This window comes from Parasteatoda tepidariorum, chromosome 10 (assembly GCF_043381705.1).
Source record: "Parasteatoda tepidariorum isolate YZ-2023 chromosome 10, CAS_Ptep_4.0, whole genome shotgun sequence".
Taxonomy (NCBI): domain Eukaryota; kingdom Metazoa; phylum Arthropoda; class Arachnida; order Araneae; family Theridiidae; genus Parasteatoda; species Parasteatoda tepidariorum.
In genome coordinates, this window is record NC_092213.1 from 18,433,991 (window position 1) to 18,456,580 (window position 22,590).

A 22,590-nucleotide genomic window follows, 5' to 3' on the forward strand; every position below is an offset into this window, starting at 1 on the left:
CAAATGTGTGTGCTGGTAAAAAAGCGTGCTGAAAACCACCAAAACCAGCTTCATTGCCTGATAAAATCTGGAGGTGTTCCTAAGGATCACCTTTCTACTCCTCTATAGCACTCGAACATGTTTTGATGTTTTCAGCCCGCCTTTCTCAATAGCGTTTCTTTACATATCCATGCCGTTTCTTTCCTACTTTAAATATCAACTGTATCCTCTGAATATGCATACTTTTTACATCAGTTTTTATGAAGATTCAAAAAGCATTTTAAAGGTAGTCTTTATGGAACAATGTTTATGTAATTAAATGGAAAATAAATATCTGTAATTAGAACTAAAAAGGCAAAAGAAAAATAATAATGCATAAGAATCAGAGTTAATTCTTGAGCTTTCCTTTTCTAACACATATTAAGAATCTTCTACAACGCTTAAAAAAAAAAGAAAAGAAAAACGTTAGTTTAAAATGTGTGGAAGAGTTTCTTTCATCTTGAATGTAAAATATGGAACACAGCAGAGCTTGTTCTGTCTTCAGTCACATAGGGAACTACAATTGCAGCGACAAAAATACTTCATCTTCTAGCGTTGCCACTTTATTTTTCAGAAAAATATTCACACGGGTAAAATATCGTTTGGTTTTTTTTATGTATCCAGTTTTTTTTTCTCCATCTTTGCTTATAGCTTCTAGAGATGATGGGGCATGTTTATAAATACAGCTATATGAACAGCAACTACAGTTTGCGTTGTACACAGCAATCCACGCCATTAGTTGAGTAAATCATGCAAGTTTACACTGTCTAAGCAAAAGCACGGTGAATATAGTCTATATTATTAAGTCTGACACATGCCATAATATAGTTCAGCAGATCTAATACAGTTTCATGCTAAGCTGAATTCTATATAGTCGATTTTTTTTCTCTTTCATGGGTTTTGTTCGAAATTGTCTAAGTTTTTATAGCAATCGGCTATTTGTTCATTAGATGTTTAGTTAATATTTAAGTTTAATAACTATTATTTATGGGTTTTCTCACTTTTCTAATATTATGCTTAAAATTACGCAGCATTAATGTAGAGCAGAAATTAGACGTTTGTTTATCTGAGATATCATTACTAAGTTAACGTTTAAGTTAAATAATTATATGTGATCAAAATATATCTAAAAATAATTAAGTGCAGAATTATGTTATTTGTTCATCAGAAATGGTGTAACTAAGTTAATGCTTGTTCAATTATTATAATTGTATGAGTGCTTCCACTAACTCTAAATATTTTTCGTTAAATAAACGCAAATATAATTCAGTGCAGAATCGCTATTTATTTATTTAACATGACGGAAAAGAATATGTTAATATAGTGCTAAAGTTTAATAACTGTAATTACGAGTAGATATAGTCAAACTCCTAATATTAATTACACCTAATATTATGTAATATTAAATTATGGCAGCTATTCATGAGTCCACTATACATTTTTTAAAATTTCTTTTATAAAATATAAGCAAATGCAACTATTTAAAAGTATATGCATATGAAATAAAAATAAAAGTTTCAACAGTTAAACTATATAAAACATGTACAAAACGTAACGTTAAAATACAAACAAATAAAGACGTAAAGCAAAATATTCATAAAAATAAAATGTTAAGTATAAAATTCTCATTTACTTCATTAGAAATATTTGCATTTATTTTATTTTTTAAATCTTTGATAAAAATAAATAAATGTAACTTTGTCTGATTTAATGAAATAAAAAACATAAATATAAATAAGCGAATAAATATAAGTATATAAATAAAATATATACATATTCTACATTTAACTTATAAATAAATAAAGTATTATAAAAACAAACAAAATGTAATATACAAATAAATAAACATAAACGTAACGTAAAAGTAATCATAAATACAAATACAAATTTTAAATTCTAAAACTCACTATTTTTAATTGATTAGAAGTATTCGATGTATTGCAAGATATTAATGTATAATAAATTATGCTTTAATGTATAATTTTTTATGTATCATTAGCTTATAAATTGCCATTTTTAACGTATCGTTAATATCACTTTTATTAAATTTCAATGTATTTAAATTGGTTCTTTTTGTAGATAAATATTTTGTTTACAAATAAACATTTATATTTTATGAGTATTTTTAAATTCGTTTCTTATCAGATGCTGCAACAAAAGTATTTAAATATCTATTTTTAATACGAAAATAAGTTTTAAGTTTTTTATTGAAAATAAAAAATAAATATAAAAAAAATATAGAAAATAATTGAACTTCTTTTTTAAAAAAATGTTAATTATATTATATTATAGTTATAATTAAAACTCTTAATCCTCTTAACTTAGCTTTAATGATTAAAATGAAGTACAATCTAAGAAAATTCTACAATATATTGTATAAAAATTTGTATACTTTTAGCGATGTGTATACATTATTACTCGTGCAACATAAATAAGGAAAGTCTAGCATTTTTGTTAAATTAGTCATCTTTTCTATCATGTGTATACTAGTATTTTTTTTATTAATGCTTTTTTGTCATCATTTATAAAGAGTGCTCTTGTACATGATGTAAAAATCATTATTATTAGCTTTACTTTTTGTTTTCATGTGCATTTTTTATCATCTATGAAAAAAAAATCTTTTTCTTCTTATAATAAATGTGCTTTCATGTAAATGTTAGGATTTTCCCTAATATTAATTATATTTTATTTATACGAAGTGTTTTTATATATGGTGTAAAAAGTCCTATTATTTCAGTATCCATGTGCATATTTTATCGCATAGGCAGAAAAAGAAAATGAGAAATGAAAATATTCTATTTATGATTAATGAGTCATATTTTCTATCATATGAATGCTAATATTATTTTTGCTAATATAAGTTATTTTTATTCATATAAAGTAAAGTGCGTGTATATGATGTGAAATTATTATTATTTGTTTTTTTGTTCTTTTTTTCTTCATTTTTTTGTTTTCATCACTGCGCCGTGGGTCCACTGCGCAATACTATGACTAAAATATCAAATAATTGATTTATTTAGACCGGTATATCGAAACGATCGCCGCTGGGGGTGAATAGATGCTCATTTCTTGGCGTGTAAGACACTCTTCCTCCTCTCATTCGGACAGCTGGACTCGAGGCCGGTGGAGGCGGTGGTGGAGGTAGATGGTGAATATCCGTGTCAATGTCCGGCGCCCGGATAGGCTCGAGTTCCACGGGTTGGGACATCTCTGCCATTCGCATTCCTCCCCTTGGGGGCAGTGGTGGCCTATGTGAAACTCCAGAGCTTGTCTGACTTAAAAGCCCCTGCATTCCTCGTTCGATGGTGTAGGCCTCCATTCCATTTGCTCTCATCCGCTTCTGCGCTTGCAGAGTGGCTCTTAGGGTCTTTTTCTTCTAGAGTTAATGTGAAATGCACAATTTAAGTAACAAGTAAACTTCAAATAAAAAAGAACAATTTATGAAACGTACTCTGTATGAATTGCAAAAACAAATGGTTGATCACCGTTTTGAAAATTTGATGAAATGATTTGTTGTATTCTGCTCAGAAAACCGAAAATTTTTTGAAACAAGTTTCAAAAATAGTAACGAAAATTAGGAGCAGATGGCGCTGCAGAGAAAAAATTGTGACTCAATGCTTTAAAACTAAAATTTACTATAGCGTGGCACCGTATGGACATAAAATTAGAACGTCTCTGCAAATAATTTAGTTTGAACGAGCAATGTAAGTAATAAACTCTTTTAGATTCAAAAAATTATCTAAAGATAATTTTATCACTCAAAAAGCACATAGATTTTTTTTCCAGCAAAATCTCGGGCTTTCTATAAGAAGAAGAAAAAAAAAAACATTTCACAGAATGTCAAAAAATAGGTTGCAAAAAAAGAAAAAAAAAACTATTAAACATTTCACACATTTTTAAAGCATTGTATAAAATGCCAATTTTAAAAATTACGAAGGATGGAATACATAAGGCGATCTATATAATGCGTATATTTTATGTATTTCTTTAAATTTCTTACTAGCATTTGTATTTTTAAAAAAATGAGAAATGATAAATGAAATTTGAAATCTTATTTTTTATAGTGATTTATTTACTATAAAAATTTCGGTATATCAGATTTTTTGTTCTGTAACAATTTATGGCAAAAACGGGTTTTACGGAAGAAAATACTGGCATTCGAGGTGCCAGTAATTTATACCGTAATTTTATTAAAAATTATTTGCATTGCCGTATCCAATAGAATACTAGCGTTTCAAGTATTGCAATTAGTTGCAAACGATTCAGTGTATCGTATGAATTAGTTTAAGGCTTTTCTTACTGCAACAAAACCATTTAAAGATATTTTATCTTAAAATCTGAAACCAACACTGATTCCTGTTTTAAATAAATAAAAATATCGTCCAGAAACGAAACAAAAATTTACGCGTAACTTTATACAAATACATATCTTAAACCTTACATACAGCTTTAAATATAACTTTTTGCTAAAAAAAAGAAAAGATTGTATGCTTGCTTTGTTGTATCGCCTTTAAGCGTTTGTTAAACATTTAAAATTGATATTGATATCTAATTCACCAGAACAGTATATAATGTATATATATATACACCAATGTACCGTGATTCTTGAATATGAGTTAGAATTTGTTAAATGTGGTAAAATTTAGTAATTTTAGCATGATACTTCAGAGCATGGCATAAAAATCAATAATTCAATTAAATTTACTGTTGAGCTTTGAATTTTGTACTAAATGAGTGATAATAAGAACCATAATTTTGATTTTGAAAACCAGAATTTCCTGTAAACCATTACCATATGAGTGGAAATATTACTAAGTTAATTGTTTAAATACCGCATATTTCGGTCTTATTAATCGAAATTATGTTTTTTATTTTTAAATTTTTTTTTACTAGAAACGCCTCTACTTTACAGTACGGTACTTTTACTATATTTTTTTCCTTCAGTTCACAATTTGATATGATGTATCAATGCAAAAAAAAATTGGATTTTAATGAAAAATATTACTTAACTGCATTTTTGGACGAGCCAGAATATTCGAATAAAAGCTATATCTTAAAATTCAAACATTAAATTTTATGTATGTGATCATTATTTCACAGCGTGGATAATAAAATTAATGACCTAAGTTCATTCAATTGTAATTATAAAATTTTTCTTTCATCATAAAAAACATTTCTTCACTTAGAAAATTTTAAAATATCGTGCAATTTTTATGCATGGGGCCAGAGAGGGGTGTAAACAATCAGGCCACCCCCTTTCAAACAGCTCCCTCACAACAACACTTCTACTTCTACAATATATAGATTGACAGCTATAGACAGAATTCAGTATCATTCACGTAATGGCCGAGTAACCACGTTCCAAATAGCATAGATTCTACGCTATTTTATTCTCAAAACATCATTTTTTTTTACTCACTTTATGAAGTTGAATTAAAAAAAAAACTCTATGTAAAAAGGTTTATGCATATTAACTTTATAATAAAGACAATTGTCTGCTTTCGATTATTGGTTCAATACACTTTTGCTATCTTGTGTTCTCAATTAAATCCTTTCTGCTTTCGATCTGCTTTATTCCTAAACCATATTTATTGAGAAAAAAAAATAGTTTAAAAGCCACTATTAATTAACCTTACGTGGTTACTTGGAAGAAGTAAAGTTCATGCAAAAGATCAAACATCATTCAAATTTATTTTATTCTGTTCACAGAACATTCTTTTCCTTCAGCCATGCTAGGTCTTAAAGAGAATGTAAAGGCCAATGTCGCTTTCATACTCTTAAAAATTCAAAACTTCAAATATTTCTTTCAAAAGCAAAGTTGTTATTTAATGATTGAAAAACTTAATGGAAAACTATATTATGTGACATTTCAAGTATCGCAGTATCTTTTAGTTAATAATAAGGCACTATTTGATTCATGGAAATCGCCTGAATTACAGACTCTGTTCACAAATCACCATACCAAATTTCTAAATTTAATAGTTAAAAAGTCACATATGCTTTTTCACTAAGCAAGAAAATAATTTGGAGAAAGCGTAATTTTTTCAATGAAATTAAATCAGCAAAATTTTGCACATCTTTAAAAATGTAAGCAACCACGTAAGGTTACCTTTAAAAATATCTACATTACATTTGTTTTAATAAAACTTTAAAAACGTCACGCTTACTTCAATAACGAATGCATGTTTTAGATTACACATAAAGAAATGACAATTTAACATCATAAAAGCTATATATACATGGATATAATGCATGATAAAAATTTATAAGCAATGTAGTATATTTAAGCCAAAATATTTGTGAGAGATTCCCAACATTTAAAATTCAAAAACTTAATAGTAAAGTACAATTTATTTACCGTAGTTACTGTATTATTTGCAAAAGCTTAATAGTAAAGTACAATTTATTTACCGTAGTTACTGTATTATTTGCAAGAACTTAATAGTAAAGTGCAATTTATTCACCGTAGTTACTGTATTATTTGCAAAAACTTAATAGTAAAGTACAATTTATTTACCGTAGTTACTGTTTAATATGAATAATTATGTGCTGAAAATCAAAAGTATCAAATTATAAGTAAAGAAAATAAAATAAATTGTATATGTTATAGTTTTTTTTAACTATTACCAAAAATATGTGTGAAATAAACATTTTCTAAATTTTTTAAAGCAATGTATGGAATAAACTTAGAGTAATAAGAAAAACAACAACTTTAAACAGAAAATAACTTAGATTGCGATGATAATGAAACGTGAATGAGAACTATATTACAATTGAAAACATCAAAACTTTCTGTAAAAAGTTTATTTCTCAAGCATTTAATTTTTTAATTATTGCATACCTTTCACGAAAATATGATTGCTAATTAAAGCAATTATTCGCTAAGTCGTTAAATAAATACTTTTTTTCATTTGAAACAATAATAAAATTAATAGCTCCTAGCAAAACAAATCTGTAGCTTTTGATATAAGAATTTAAAATATCAAAACTTTTTTTTTCTTCTTTTTTTAAGTTTTGAAGAAAAAGTAAATAGGAGAAAGGAACTATCTTTAGAACGTCAACAATGATTATTTTCCCCTTAAGTCTTTTTTCTTTTGGGAATTATTGCTCCTCAATATAAACTGTCCTAATTCAATTTTTAAATTCTTTTTCTTCCATTTCTAGAAAATTACTTTTAAGTTATAAGAAAACATCGCTGATATTTTGGGTAATCTTATTCTTTAACTTAATCTCATATTTAGTTAGTAGCAACATCATATGAATAATAAAAAAAAATTATTTTTCTAAAAAGTATTTTTTAAGTTTATGAAATCAAAGAAAATGATTTTTAAATTTTGTAAATTTTGTTCTTTTTTCTGTCTGACATACTTTATAAATGGAAGAAAAAAGAAAAAAAAACAAACAATAATATTGAATAAAATAATGAAAGTGGATTGCGTTTAAAAAATTTCGACTGTTTCGACGACATTGACCTTTGACAGTGAGAGTGATACTTGGAAAGACATAGGGGTGGAACAATCACGGGGAAGAGAGAGAAAAAGTACACATTATTGACCATGCAAAGAAGAAGATAAGTGAAAAGAGATTCCAAGAGCTGCAGCGAAGAACATGCCACGAATATTTGTTTGCGGAGAGCAGCTTACCTCTTCCTTGGATGTTATCTTGGAAAATAGTGATAAAGATTTGGGAACGGTGTTCAACGGAGATTTCTGTGGAATTATCACGATTCAATCCACAGTTTAATAAACATATAACACTCTCATACATATATATATATATATATTTAAATAAAGTTTAACATAATTTATTTTAGCTAAATGGCAACAGAAAGAAATGATAGTGGAATTGTACTTTTTTCATATATTGTTCTTATTTTGCATTTTCTAGAAAGATTGTTTTGTCGAAATTGCTAAAAAGCTGGAATAGCTAATAATAAAATGAATAAATATTACAAACGCGATTAATTACTTACTTATAATATTAACTTACAATTTTTACAATGTTTTATTACGACTTGTATTTATTAAGTTTTCTTACGATTTGCATCTTATTGGAAAACCATGTCGGAAGAATGATTTAAGTCCATTTTTCAAAAAATTGACGCTTGGATCGACATCTGTTGAATCTTGAGAATTATAAAGTTTTGACAAATCATTATAATGATTCTGCCTGTAGAAAAATCTTTTATTTTCGAGGTTAAAATCCTTTTTTCTCCTAATAAGCTTTTATGGACTTAAACCGTTCTTCCTCTGTGAACTTTATTTACAATGTTCTTTATGGTATCTATATCCTAATCACAATGTTTTGCTGCTACTTATATCTTATTTATAATGTTTCATTACGCATTATATATTATTTAAAATGTTTTATTACGGTATATATCTTACGGTATAAGTTATAATGTTTTCTAACATTTAACATATATTGTTTAAAATGTTTCATTACGGTAAATATCTTATTTATGTTTCATTACGTTTTTAATATCATTAAGATAATTTATCTCGGTATAGATTCTATTTACAAAATTTTAATTTCTCATTCATAATATTTTAATATGACGATTTATTGCGATTTATATCTCATTTTTATTTATTTTATAATAACTGTAAAAATTATATAATGCTTTTTTTTATAATGACTGTGAAATGATATTTATTATATAGCTCATTAAAGCTCTTTTATTTATAATTTTAATTTACGTATTACATTTTATCTATAATGTATTTTACGATATTCCGATTTAATTAAAGCTCTTGTGACCAACGAGCACATATTTTAGCCAAAAATTTAAAAAAAAAAAAGAAAAAAAAAAAAAAAGAAAAACAGAAAGAGAGAGAGAGAAAGGAAGATATGGTTATCGTTTACTTTTTATGATGTTTTTGGAACATTAAGACATTTGTCTGTAGAAAAAAAAAAGAAGAAATGTTAGTGGATTTCGAAAATTTTTTCTGATATAAAAAATACAGAAAACTAATTATTATCGAATTTTTTACTATCAGTAACGGGTGTCTATACTTATCATGGCAAAATGACAAAAACAAAAGCTTGTTAATAAGTCAGTAATTTTAATAGAATAATTTTAAAACGCTTTTTAGAATAGTTAAATTACAAAAAAAATGCACCTAAGATGATTATTTGCCAAAATCTGCACTTTTTAAATTCTAATTTCCTAAATATCTAAATGGCAAACCTTTACCATTTAGTTATTTAGTAAGGGATCAAATAAAAAGACCAATTGATGATAAATCTATATATATTTTTTTATTGGTTTTGAGTCCGAAATCGGGAATACCTTTAAATTATTCAACTTTGTAGAGTGAAAAAAAAAGAAAAAATATGATTCTTTTGCGTTTTGATAAATTTATTTTTGCTTTGAATATGTGTTTATAAACATAAATTACGATTTGTTTCCAAAGGACGTAACCAGAAGCTGTGAGGATTTTTTTAAAAAATCAATACAGTTTTTATTTAAAAATAGAAATAATTTCTTCTGAGAGAATAAAAAAAGACATTTATTCAAAATAAATCAAATTAAGAATAAAATTATAACCTGCGTTGCTTTTTGAAAATATAAACAAATTGTAGGGAAAGGCTCATGATTACATTACTATAGTTAAAAAATGAAGTAAAATAAAGAAGAGTGACTATAGTGATCCATTTTTCATTGTTGGAAATTTTTTCGGAAGAAATGATTAAATAACAATTAATTTAACTGTTATTTTACCATATACAAACAAAACTGTCAAATAACCATAAATAAGATGGTATTCAAACTGTTAATTGTGAGAAAAACAATTTATTAACTGCTTTCATCTAATACGGTTAAACAACAAGAACTTTATAGCACCAACTAGGCCCACCTATTGAAGCAACTTAGTTCTTTGCAGATGGGAACATGATATAACTGAAAGGGCTGATCTGTCAATCTCTTGAGCGACAGAATGGGGAATTGAATTCCAGCGTTGACATAACAATATTTTTTCTATTTCCTTCAACATATGAAGTGTTTCCCATGTCCCGCACTTCCCAATTTTAGACCTTGGCAATTAGAACACTCTTATTCACGCATAGATGGCAGCACAATTAAGCTGCTAAACTATGTCTCTATAGTCTCACAAACTATGGCCCTGGATTCTAAACTATGTCTTCAGAGTCCAAAGTATATCTCCAAAATGGTTAAATTTATTTTTTACAGTTTTGAAACCATACTGATTGCAAATGGTTAAAAGAGCCTTATAGTTTTGTATTCATGGTATTTTAACCGTTCTAATTGTAAACTGTTTCAGAACCGTAAAGGTAAAAATATTCTTTACTGTAAATTTGCGAATAATTGGATGGGCAAACTGCTGCCAGTTATTTTACCATAATTTCAGAATTAAAGTTCTAACAGTGTGGCTTTGCTGCATAAATGCATATCGCAATTCTGTTGTACATCATAAATTTGCTGTAATGTATTTTTATTGAACGATGTCCGAGTATCATTTTAAATTATGCATGTTTAGCAAATTACAACATGTTAAGTAAATAAACATTTTTGCTTAACATGCTTCTTATTTAGCATATTACTTACTTCACATGTTTTTTACTTAACATATTATTTACTTAACATGCTTTTTACTTAACATATTATTTATTTAACATGTTTATGAACTAAGCAAAAAAACAATGAAAGAGAAGACATTTGCATTAAAAAAAATCATTTTTCGATTTAACTGCAAGAATTAGTAATGAATTTTTAGATTGAAGTTTAGCCCTAAATATATTAAATTGATTAGCTTATTTAAATTAACTTTTCCTTCGGTTTTTTAGTAATTTCACACATAATTACTTGTAGCAATTGTAGATAACATCAATTTTAGATCAAACTATTTCTTGACATTGTTACAAATCAAGTTTGTTAGAAAGCATGCAAACAAAATTCCCTTAATGTAGGTGCATAAGATTTTAAAATTTACGAAAAAAGAAATGCTTAAATACGTTAGGTGTCAGTGTTTGAAAAAAGGTAGAAGTATGTGCAAGGATATAAAAAAAATAATAGTTTGATTACCTTATATTTAAATTTTAGTTTTCCATGCTGTTTTTAAGAATTAAACAAATACAGAAGGATTTTATTTGGACTTAAGCTGTCATCAAAAAAAAAAAAGAAATCATCCTTATTAACTTCTGAACTAATAAACGAATTTTCATTGACATGTCGTGAAAAATCTATACTCAAATTTAATAGGTTTTTTTTTCTTTTTCCTTTTTGACAAAACCTTTTCCTCAAGAGTGCTCAAACCAATTATTTCTATAAATTGAGGAAGTGAACATCGTCATTTCATTGTGAATACGAATTTTGTCAAATCAATTGAGCGCAGTGCAACAAATGGAATTTCACAATTGGTTAAGGATTGCAACTTTAATAAACGAGGTATGATAGATTTGTAGCCCATTCATTGCCGAATATTGAGACCATGAAATCTGCTTGATAAGCAAGTTCACTATCACTAGTACCCTCCCATGATGAAGCACGGGCTGTTTAAAAATCGGGGGGGGAAACNGGGGGGGGGGGGTTAGAGAACCAATCGTAATGACATATTGTGAGAGAAGAAAGCTACCATGCATTGACGGTAATGACGATTACTTTTCCAGCTTAATTTACACTAAAAATTTCTGTAGAAACATCGTAATATTGTATTATTGATCAGGCAAGAGGAAAACAATATATAAAATTACACAATGAACTGAGAATTCTTAAACACACACAAGTGAGGAAGTAGTTTCGTCAAATGCTTGAGAGCTCATGTTTTGTCAAAAATCACACGATGCAGCGACAAAATGATTCGCAAACTAACAAAACATAGCTCTAACTCCTTAATTACCAAAGGTGAGAGTTTTATTTTTAAAAAGAGTACTACCTCAACAATTTCAAATTTACGAATAAGTTTGTACTTATTAGCAAAATATGTCTAATTTGTGAAGTATGTTTTTAACACTGATTTCTATATTTAATAAATAGTTAATATCGAACAATAATGTAAATTATTACGGAAAGTTAAGAAAATTATTTTTTTTTTATAAATTAAGATTCAACTGTTTTTACCCATTAAGATGGTGTTTTAGTACATGCAAATCCTATCAATACATCAAAAGTTAATCAGAGATTTCCTCCTTTAGTTGACTACAGAGTTTTAACTATCTTTATACAGTATCAAGGACTGCTATAAAACAGTCATAAAAGTGAAACAAAGTTATTCTCAATCATAAGAAATATAAAAAAATAAGCATGACAATAATATGATGAGATTTAAATAGTAATTCCTTTCCAAACTAATAATTCCGAAACAAGAAAATAGCAAAACAATTTTAAGGTTAGCGTAACGTTTAGAAAAAATAAACACAGTTTTTATAAAAAAAATACTTCATTTTTTTAAAACTAGAGGGCGCTGGAATTGATAAAGAGAGCATTGTAAATACAACTACCTCAACAGCTCCTCTCCATTTGTCCGCGGCGTGTCGCGCCAGTTCTAATCTTCGCTGCTTCCTTGTCTGATGCTTTTTGTAGATGATCTCGATTATGATGAGACCTATTCCACCCACTATTCCGGCACCAACCAAAATGAAAACCCCTGCAACACAAGACTCAGAGGTTAAAAAATAAAAATATTGACACGTGATATTTCTACAACAACTTGTTAGGTTATATTCTATTCCGGTTCTTTATGCAACAATTGTTATTGTTATATCATAATTTGGCACACTATTTTATATAAAACTGCTTAATTGTTATTTACAATTATTAGTTTTTAGGATAACTACACTTGGAAACGTTTTATTTCCTGTTGCATAAGAGTTTTTAACTGATTGGTATATAATTTACGTCGCACTAGAGCTGCACAATGGAGTATTGGCAATGGTTTGAGAAACATCCCTGAGGATGATCCGAAGACAAGCCATCACAAACTTGATCCCCTGCTTTGATAGCCCACCGAACTGTGCGTGAAGTTGAGCACTTTCCGGCAGAACAGTTTCACAAACCGATAACACTCACCCTCGGTCCTTACACAGGCTGATCAAAGTGGTCAACCACCCGCTTACTGACCACAGCCAGTGATGCTTAACTTCGGTGAGTTTTTAACAGACCGTAGATACTTTCGTATCTGCAATCGCATCTTTCGTAGCTTCAAATCTGCAATGAGTTTCTCTTTCCAAGCAATATTTTTAAAACGACATTTCTAGTCTATTTTTTTTTTAACAAAATGAGCAAATTTAAAATGTTATATACAACAGGAGATCGTCTGTAAATGTTGTGGCACACTTCTAGGGAAGTTAGGGCAGATGATTAGGATTGAAAATGATTGGGAGCTAATGCCCGAAATTGTCATCATACGCCACTAGTAGCACTTCCTCTATTTTGAACAGTATCTTTGGTTGCATCCGAATAGGTCATAATAGTGGTAGCACCCTTAGTCTCGTACGATTGCATCTTTGGATATTGGTTCGTATGCAATTTCAATCCTTATGATCTGCCCTAACTCCCGTAGAAGTTAGTCGCAACATTTACGTGTTCCTTTGTTATCTATAACATTTTTAGACTTGTACATTTGTACAAAAGATAGACTCAGAGATAGAAAGATATCCGAATTAGGTAAGATCAAGTATTTCTATAAATGCAACAAAAATTCGTTCCCAAGTGCTATTGACGAATTAGGGATTTACTTAGTAAGCTTATGACCCATTGACAAGATGAGTGTTGTTTTATGTTTGATGGCATGCGCACGTTATTTGGACGTCATCACACTTTTCAACTGTGTTCAAGAGTAATAGTAAACAGTGCGCATGCGTCGTCATTACATGGATTGCTATGGAGACAGATGCTGTTTGATAATTTCTTTAGAATTCTTTTTTTTCACTTTTAATTTTGTTATGCATTAACTTGGTGAGTTTATTATTTTTTTATTATTTTTATTATTAACTTATGATTACTGTCTTGTCAGTGATTTCAACAGTTGTAAGCGTCAAAAAATCAGGCTAAAGTCATAATAAAAAGGCAGCACAACAGGATCAAATAAATAGAAAGTGAGATAATTTTGAGCCCATGACAACAAATCATAATGGTTTTCCATTGATGGACCAACATGTATGAATTTACCATCAATCCAACTTGAATTTCCATCTGAAACCATCATACAGCTTGATGGGAATATCAAATCTGCCATTATCCAACATTTGAAATTGGCACAATTTTATGTTACGCCAACATAGCTTACCCATCATTGTATGATGGTTTTTTATAATGGGCCAACAAAAAAAATCCATCAAGATTTAACAAAGTTATTATTATAATTTTCCATCATAAACCACCATGCTTTTTGTTAGAACCATCAAGATTGCTAACCAAGAAAAATTCCATCATGATCCACAATAATTTACTGGTTACTATCATAATCTTCCATCACAAACCATCATGCTTTTTGTTGGAACCATCAAGACTAGACTACTCTTTTTCCCTTGATAAAAAAATAAGACTTTTACAGGTAGTTTCTGTTAAATGAATTTTAAATTTATTTAACCGACAGTTGGTATTCATAACAAAACAAATTGATATTTGTAAAACATAACTGTTATGTAAACATTACTTCATGTTAAAAAAAATATTTGACCCAAAATATTATTAGCATGAGATGAAGAATACAGCATTATTCAATGTGAAATGATTTATCATACATCGTTTATTATAAGTAATTACATTATTAAATAAGGGATAAAACTTCATTATTAATGGCAAGCATTACTTGATAGGTGACTAGTCTAGTAATGCTAAATAAATACTTTCTATCGTCCAATGATGGTTGTTCTAGGTTCACCAATACCTAACATCATTTGATGGTTAACCATCATAGCACTAAAACAACATTTTCCATCATGAAATGATGAAAGTTGTTTTACCAAGAATTTCAAACAAAACTTTCTGGATGACCATCACAGCACTAAAGCAAACTTTTACATCATGAGAAAATGGAAGTTGCTTTCCAACGAATCTTTAACTTAGCATTTTGCTTGACCATCATATAATAAAATATCATCCTTCAGCATAAAATAATGGAAGCTTTTTGACCCATCGAAATCAATTACTACATGATAGTTACCATCAAATAGTGTTGGGTCATGAATAAACCAACATAAATCATTCATCAAAATATCTTGATAGTTCCATCAAGAATTTCGTCTTGGGCTATTATAAATTATCTTTTACTCAACCTGCATTACATTCTTTTTATAATCTTTTAATAAGGAAAAGTTTGATAAAGACCACCATCCATCACAAGATTGATAATGATAAGAAAATAAAATGATGATGATGATAGTTCGAGTAAATTATATCGAGAATGTTTGATAGTAAGAAATAATTTTCGACTGCAAATTAAGTTTAAACAACAACAACATAAATATTTTTAACATATTACAGAGAAATAAACTACCATATCGAATAGTTAATCAGCGATAATTTTAGTGAAAAAGTTAACATCTTATTTTCATAGAAAAATTCTGTTATATTTTATATCCATGTATTTACCAGCCATATTCTTCAAGCCCAAAGTTGCGGGAAATTTTTCGTTTTTTTCACAAGTCTCACTGCCTTGTAAAATCCATCGGTTGTCTAAATCTTCCATATAACCACCTGAAAAATAGAACAATATATTCATTTTACAGTGAATATAAGAAATAATTTTCTTATATTCCCAGTGAAACCGGGAATATAAGAAAACGTAATTTCGTAAATATAAGAAACTCTGTAACACCAGGGTAAACCGTTTACCCTGGTGTATATGTCAAAGTTTCAACCCACCCCCATTCTAAAAAAATTATAAGAACCAGGGTCCGATTATAATAAAATCGGTAAAAAAGTTGGACATTAGTTAATCGTGAAATATCAATGCATTCCATCAATGAGATAAAACTGAACAACTCTGAATCAATTTAACACCTTTCGAAAACTATTTTTAATATGTTATATACAATTTGTTATAACATATTAAAAATAGTTATAACAAATAATATGCTATTAAGCCCGGTGGCTGAGTGGTAGCGCTTCGTGCTCCCGTGCTACAGATCCTGGGCTCGGTCCTCGAGCAGGGACTCAGCCTTTCATCTCTTCAGTGGGTGGATAAATGAGTACCAAGCATGCTTGGGAACTAAACACTGGGGGTTTCGCTTTCTGGTGACCACCTAACCGAAACTTCTGCTCCTGCACCTCAGAGCTCAAGGTCAAGAAAACTGAGATGGGTACAGTGGACCTTGACCCTCTATGGGCTGTCGTGCCGCTGAATTTTGTTTAGTAGAGTTTAGTATATACAATTAATTTTGCGTTTTTTTTCTTATCATATTTATTTTATTTAAAAACGTTTAGTTTTCTTTTGAAACTATAATTTAAATTACGTTCTGAAAAGAAATCACGATTAGGAAATTTTATTTATTCATTTCTTCTTCAAATTAGAAATATTAATGAAAACTGTTAAAAACTTAAGAAGATACAAATTTAAAGCTTCAAGAATATCATCTGTGTTGGATTCAATATTTTTAGCTGTGTCGTCATCATATATGGCAACGTTACTTTTAAAAAGTAACGAGTAAAAGTACAAGTATTTTTAAAAAAAGTAACGAGTAAAAAGTAAAAAGTTCTTATTTTAAAAAGNAATGTAGTTACATCTTTCTTATGTTTCCTTCATGGCTCAGTTTATGTTCGTTGCTTTGGACTACTAAATTGATCCTAGCTGAGGTTTTCTCTCTACTAGGAGATGTTGATTCTACACCGCCATATTATTATTGATGCCAATGCTTAGTTAATTTTGGTAATTTGCATTTATTGAAATAAAAATTAAACTATGTACTAAAAAGCAAAGTTAATGAAGAAAAGGTAATTATTCGTTTTGGGAACTCCAGAAAATCGCCTCAAGCAGATGAAGCGTAACTAATTTTGGTTATGCGTACTACTGATATCATTATAATTAGTGCAGTTTTAATTCGAAAAATAGCTTTAGAAAATATTTTTCTTCTTGTGGTAGTAATGATAATGAATGAATTAGAATTAAAAGAATTTTTTCCCAACATTAGTTATAAATATTTTAAACGCAATTTATTGGTTAGGCAGGAAAATGATCCTGCTCTTATGTCCTTATAAAGATCTTATAACAATTCTATTTTGTTTTTAGCCTCCATCTTTAGTTTGATACCACTGATAAATGTGTTTCGAACAACAGCAACAAAAAAATAACAAATATGGTGGCGGCTTTCTTACACCAAGTAGTGAAGTGCTACCAAGACAAGAACAATCTTGGTGTATCATTGTACCATGAACTATCCTCTGTTCTTGGCGTAGTAGAAATTTTAGTGTAACACCATTTAGATGTTAAGAAATTGCCGCCATTTCTATTGTTAACATAAAAGATTTTTTACTGTGTACTAATTGTTATTGTGTACAGTTTGAATTTTCATTCTAAAATTACGATAAAATAAGTGGAAACAGTCTGTCTATCCGTTACCCACAACAAAGGTTATGGTTAGGGACATTTTTTACATTTATGGATTTGGAATTTCAAGTATTTGTCATTCATTGACAAAACAGACCCGTCTGTCCGTCGGATATGTCGTAATAAACCATCATCAAAAATATATATAGCATTATTTCACGAATTTTAACAATAAAGATGTAAAGAATGTAAAGATGTAAAGAATGTAAAAGGAACTTCGAAAGTGGGCCTAAAGTATTAGTTTCTAAGTTTCCGAAAAATGAGGAAATGAAACGAAAAAGGATTAATTCCATTAAACGAGACATCAAATAACTGTTTATAGTCGAGTAAGTGTTATTTATCTTTTATATTTTAATATTCGTTTTTGCAGACTTTATAACAAGATTTTCAAATACATAATGAAACGAGTTGTATTTAAGAATTACAAAGTTTTAGGTGTTGTTTATTGTTAGTGAATATTAGAATATAAAACTAGCAAAAGCATTTGTACTTCTGCAAAACTTTTAGACGTGAAATAAAACAAATTTAAACATTATTTATCTTGTTTAAATATAACATAAACAAATATCAGATGCCATTTATGAGTTAAAATTTTTATTATTTAAAAAACTGCTAAAAAGGCTTTGGTTATATTTTTAAAAGAAAGCAAAATTAATAACAATGATTGACTTATTTATTATTAACGATAGCTTACTATCATATGAGTATAATTTCATAAATATTCATACTCGAAAGCAAAAAAACTCCGATGCATTAAATCGTTATTATAAAAAAGGAATTTAATTCATTGTTAGCCATTTTAATTTTTGTACGTTATAATTTTAAATGAATATTAATGAAACACTTGTTCATACTTCATATGGCATGAATAAATTTTAAGTTTGCTCCAGATTAAATGTGCTATTCTCATTTTATTACCATTTTTATGTTTATCTTATAAGTCTAGAAGAGTTTGTCTAAACAAGCTTTAAAACAATAATATATAAGTTTATACATGTGTATGCATACTCATTCAAATGTGATGTATCTTATTGAGTAACAGGAAAAATGTTTTTAATAAATACTTTTATTTTTTTCGATCTTAAGTCTTGTAAAAAAATTATAAATTCACCAAATCTTGTAGACAATTTCAAATGTAATTCATAAAAATAATATTCAATAGTTTCTTGTCTTTTACAATGCGTAATTTTTTAAATTATTGAACAGTTTCTGCTCCAGAATATTATACTATTAATTTTTTAGAGGAATCTCTATTTTGGGATATTTTTTTAACAAGTCTTGTAAGAAAGATTGTCATCAATAAATTTATATTTTAGAAAAACTTAAGATTTGGAAATACTTTACTTTTTTATAATAATCAATTAAAAAAAGATATATTTATATTTTAAAATAATAAATACTATTTTAAAGTTTTACAATCTTAAGGATCGAATTATTTTCTAAATTACTTATAATTGATTTATTACTCTTATTTTATAATTAGTACTTAGCAAAATTATTTTGTCCCATTTTAATATTATATGCGTCGTTTATTTGTAAATATGCAGTGTTTATGTTTGTTGTGCAGTGTTTGTGCTCAGATTACTTCCATTTGGAATTTAAATGTATAACATACGATTCTGAAAGAATTCTTTAGAACCTATTTTAAAATAAAAAATGAATTTGCCAATAAACTTATAATTTCTTTATTTGTCTCCTTGATTTCATGACACAACGTATTTCTGTCTCGTAATCGTTTTCTTATTAAAATGTATCATTTCTTATTTTCAAATATATGATTATACCTAATATTTCATTACATATTAGAACATAATAAATTATGCAATAAAATAAGGTTTATTCGTCTGATATTAAAAAAAGTATGATGAATCAAGATTTAAAATTAAAAGAAAAAAATTCTTATTAAATCATTTTCTATTATGAAATGCACATAATATTGCTTCATGAAAAGCATCAAACAGTCCTACGTGTTCATTTTATTGAATTATAACTTGATAAATTACATTGATTTATTCTAATAAAAAGCTAAAAAGTCACCACTTAAAAACATTTAAGTGCTATTAAATTAGCTAGAGCAAAAATATTATACGCCGCTCAAAAGTTTGAACTATTTATTATTGTTTTCTCTTTAAGGTCTGGTTTCTTAGAACAAGCGCCTTATCTGGACGTCAGCGGGCCGTCAACGTCCCGCTGACGCCACCAAAATACTGGTTTCTTAGCTCAAGGCTTGGTTTCTTAGAACTAGCGCCTTATCTGGGCGTCAGCGGAAAATTGATGTAGAGCTGACGCCAAAAAATACTTTTTTGTTAGCTCAGCGTGAGCAGTCGGTCCAACGCAGACATTATCTCTCATTGCGCATGCGTTAATAACGTAAACAAATATTTATTTTGAATTTGTATTGATTTTGTTATTGTCGACCAGTGTTTTAGAGAACAAATAATGACTTTGTCCAAGAAAAAACACATTATAGCTGAGCTAAATGAAGAGTGCTATGTTTAATGAAGAAGCTATGTTTAATGTCAAAATCAAAATCTTGGCTGATTTCAATGTGCTGTTGGATGTTGTCCGCCATTGCTTCTGTGGTTAACGTCACGTTGTAATCCAACTGCAGTTGAGTTGGACGGCAATTGTAGTTCAAGATGAGCGTTCGCTGACGTATACTATCAAACTCACAAATGGACCAATCAGAGGTTAGCGCTGATTTCCAGCTGACGGCGTCCTGTCCTAAGAAACCAGGCCTTTACCGCGTGATCTTATGGTTCGTTAACACTTCTGAGGATGCCGTCACAAACCCACTGAGAGGTCTTTGACTCTCAGTGACTATGTATTAGTCCGCATAGAATTCTGTTTGTATAAACCTTATTATGTAAAACCAGTCAAAAAACGCTTTTTCCTTACACTTAACAGTTGGAATGTCATCTTTTTAAGGTTATTTGACTGTTTTGATTGAAAATGGCAAAATAACAGTTAAGAAATTGCTATTTAACCATTTTTACCTAGAAATTTCTAACATTCTGCTTATGAACTTACTTTCATGCATCCCTAATAGAGCGAGGGTGACTTGATCGGCCCATAAACTGTGCTTCTGTAATCCAATTCCATATCCTGATCGTCCAAACTGTTCACCAGCTGTTACCAAGTTACAGTCTTGCGCTGCCTCATACTCCAATCTCGATGAGTCCCATATAAAAGCACTCAAACCACTTAAGAGTTAAAAAAAAATTTAAAAAAAAGTTAATTTTTTCAAAATAATTTTTTTACGATTTAAGAAAAAAATTTGCGCTTTTCAGCTAGCAGCGGCTAAGCAAAAAGACACCAAATAGTTCAGACCTCCACTTATATAAAATAAAAATAATAAACAATGCGCTCAGCTAGCCGTAAAGATTACAAAACTTTGTTAAATGAAACTTCGGAACTCAGTAAAAATAGTTTTTAAAATGCTAATAGTTCATAAATAGTTTAATTGAGACTGTAAAAATCGTTTCACAACGCGAGATCACCTTGATTTTTCCAAGGCATATAGTTTACAGATGTACTTAATGAAATGCAACTGTGCAATTGAAAATGAATTCAATTTTGGGTGCTTTTCGGTGATCCGAGAGCAAACAACTAGGCACCAAATAATTGAGACTGTCACAAAATTAAAAACAATAAATAATGCGTTCGCCAGCCGAAAAGAGCACCAAATTCTGTTAAATGAAACCTCCGAACTCTGTGAAAATAGTTTTTGTTTTCACCTTGATTTTCGCTAAATATAGTAAATGAAATACAATTTAAAGGCGTAGTACGAGCGTTTCACACAACTCAGTATTTAGCTTATTTAATAATCTATTTATTCAGCATTATTTATTTATAGGAAAATCTTAATTAACAATCAAACGAATTTATTATACTTAGCAGCATTTAACACAGATTTATAGTTTTATACAAACTCCAATAATTTTTTTAAGTTGAGCTTAACAAGTTGTACATGCAGTTTTGATAGCACCCAAATACACTCTATAACAAAAAAAATCGACGCACCAAGAAGGAGTTGTCCGATTGAAACGTAAATTGGTGGATAGGAAGACAATGTACAGAATAGCAAATTATTAGAATTTCAGAAAGATTGAATAATTTAATGCAGAGTTACAGTAACAAGTTCAATAAGGTGTTGACCTCCTCTACCCTGGATACAAGCTGCCACACGGCGTGGCATAGTCTGATAAATGAAGAGTTTGACAAGCTTGCAGACAGTTCATAGCAACACGTGCCGTATGTGGTCTGGCATTGTCCTGCTGAAAAACCAGCCCAGGGCGCTGCAAAAGGAACGGTAGCAAAACAGGTCTTAGGATGTCGTCGACGTATCGCTGTGTAGTAAGCGTTCCTCTAATGACGACCAAAGAAGTCCGGCTATCAAAGGAAATGGCACCCCAGACCATAATGCCTTGTTGAGGGTCGGTGTGGCATGCAATAATGAAGGAAGGATTCTCCCTCTGCCCTGTGCGTCTCCAAACACGTCTTCGATGATCGTGAGGGCACAGTTGGAAGCGGGATTCGTCGCTAAAGACTATACGTCCCCAGTCGGCATCATTCCAGCCATATCTGTTCAAAACATTCATGCGTACGAAATTTCAAAGCAATCGGATGATTGCTTCTTGGTGCGTCGATTTTATTGTTATAGAGTGTATTTGGAAGCATATTAAAATAAATAGCAAAACTTTACAAAGTATTAGGTTCAGTAGGTGTTTACTAATTCCTCTCTTTTTATGAGTGAGAGACTTACAGCAAAAAATTCTTTACTTTGCTTCTACAATTGCAAATTTGAAAAATATATTATTAATCTGTTTATACATTTTAAAGAAGTCAGACGAGTGTTTTAACAATGTACACAAAGATGTTATATATGCCTTAAGTTATGCACCAAATAAAAAAAATAAAGCATTCAGAATAACTTTTCATCCACCGATCGGATTTTCATGTACTGTGGCTTAAATTTAATGATTCGTGAGTCTGACCTAAAATATGCTAATCAATTTGGGCAGACAATATTTTAAGTATATCAAAGATAAAAAGTTAGATT

At 29.1% G+C, this 22,590-nt stretch overlaps 1 protein-coding gene across 1 annotated transcript in view; it reads right to left on the reverse strand.

The window, feature by feature from the left end:
- Positions 1-2,899: 2,899 nt before the first annotated feature.
- The window catches only part of LOC107441166 (glutamate [NMDA] receptor subunit 1), a 58,763-nt gene continuing 39,072 nt past the window's right edge, over positions 2,900-22,590 (reverse strand). Inside the window, exons 16-20 of the mRNA XM_071186906.1 lie at positions 20,559-20,731; positions 15,575-15,679; positions 12,481-12,626; positions 7,662-7,727; positions 2,900-3,394 (exon numbers count right to left, since the gene is read on the reverse strand). Coding sequence (XP_071043007.1) covers positions 3,035-3,394; positions 7,662-7,727; positions 12,481-12,626; positions 15,575-15,679; positions 20,559-20,731 — 850 coding nt within the window. The 3' untranslated portion in view covers positions 2,900-3,034. The remainder of the gene's footprint in view (positions 3,395-7,661; positions 7,728-12,480; positions 12,627-15,574; positions 15,680-20,558; positions 20,732-22,590) is intronic.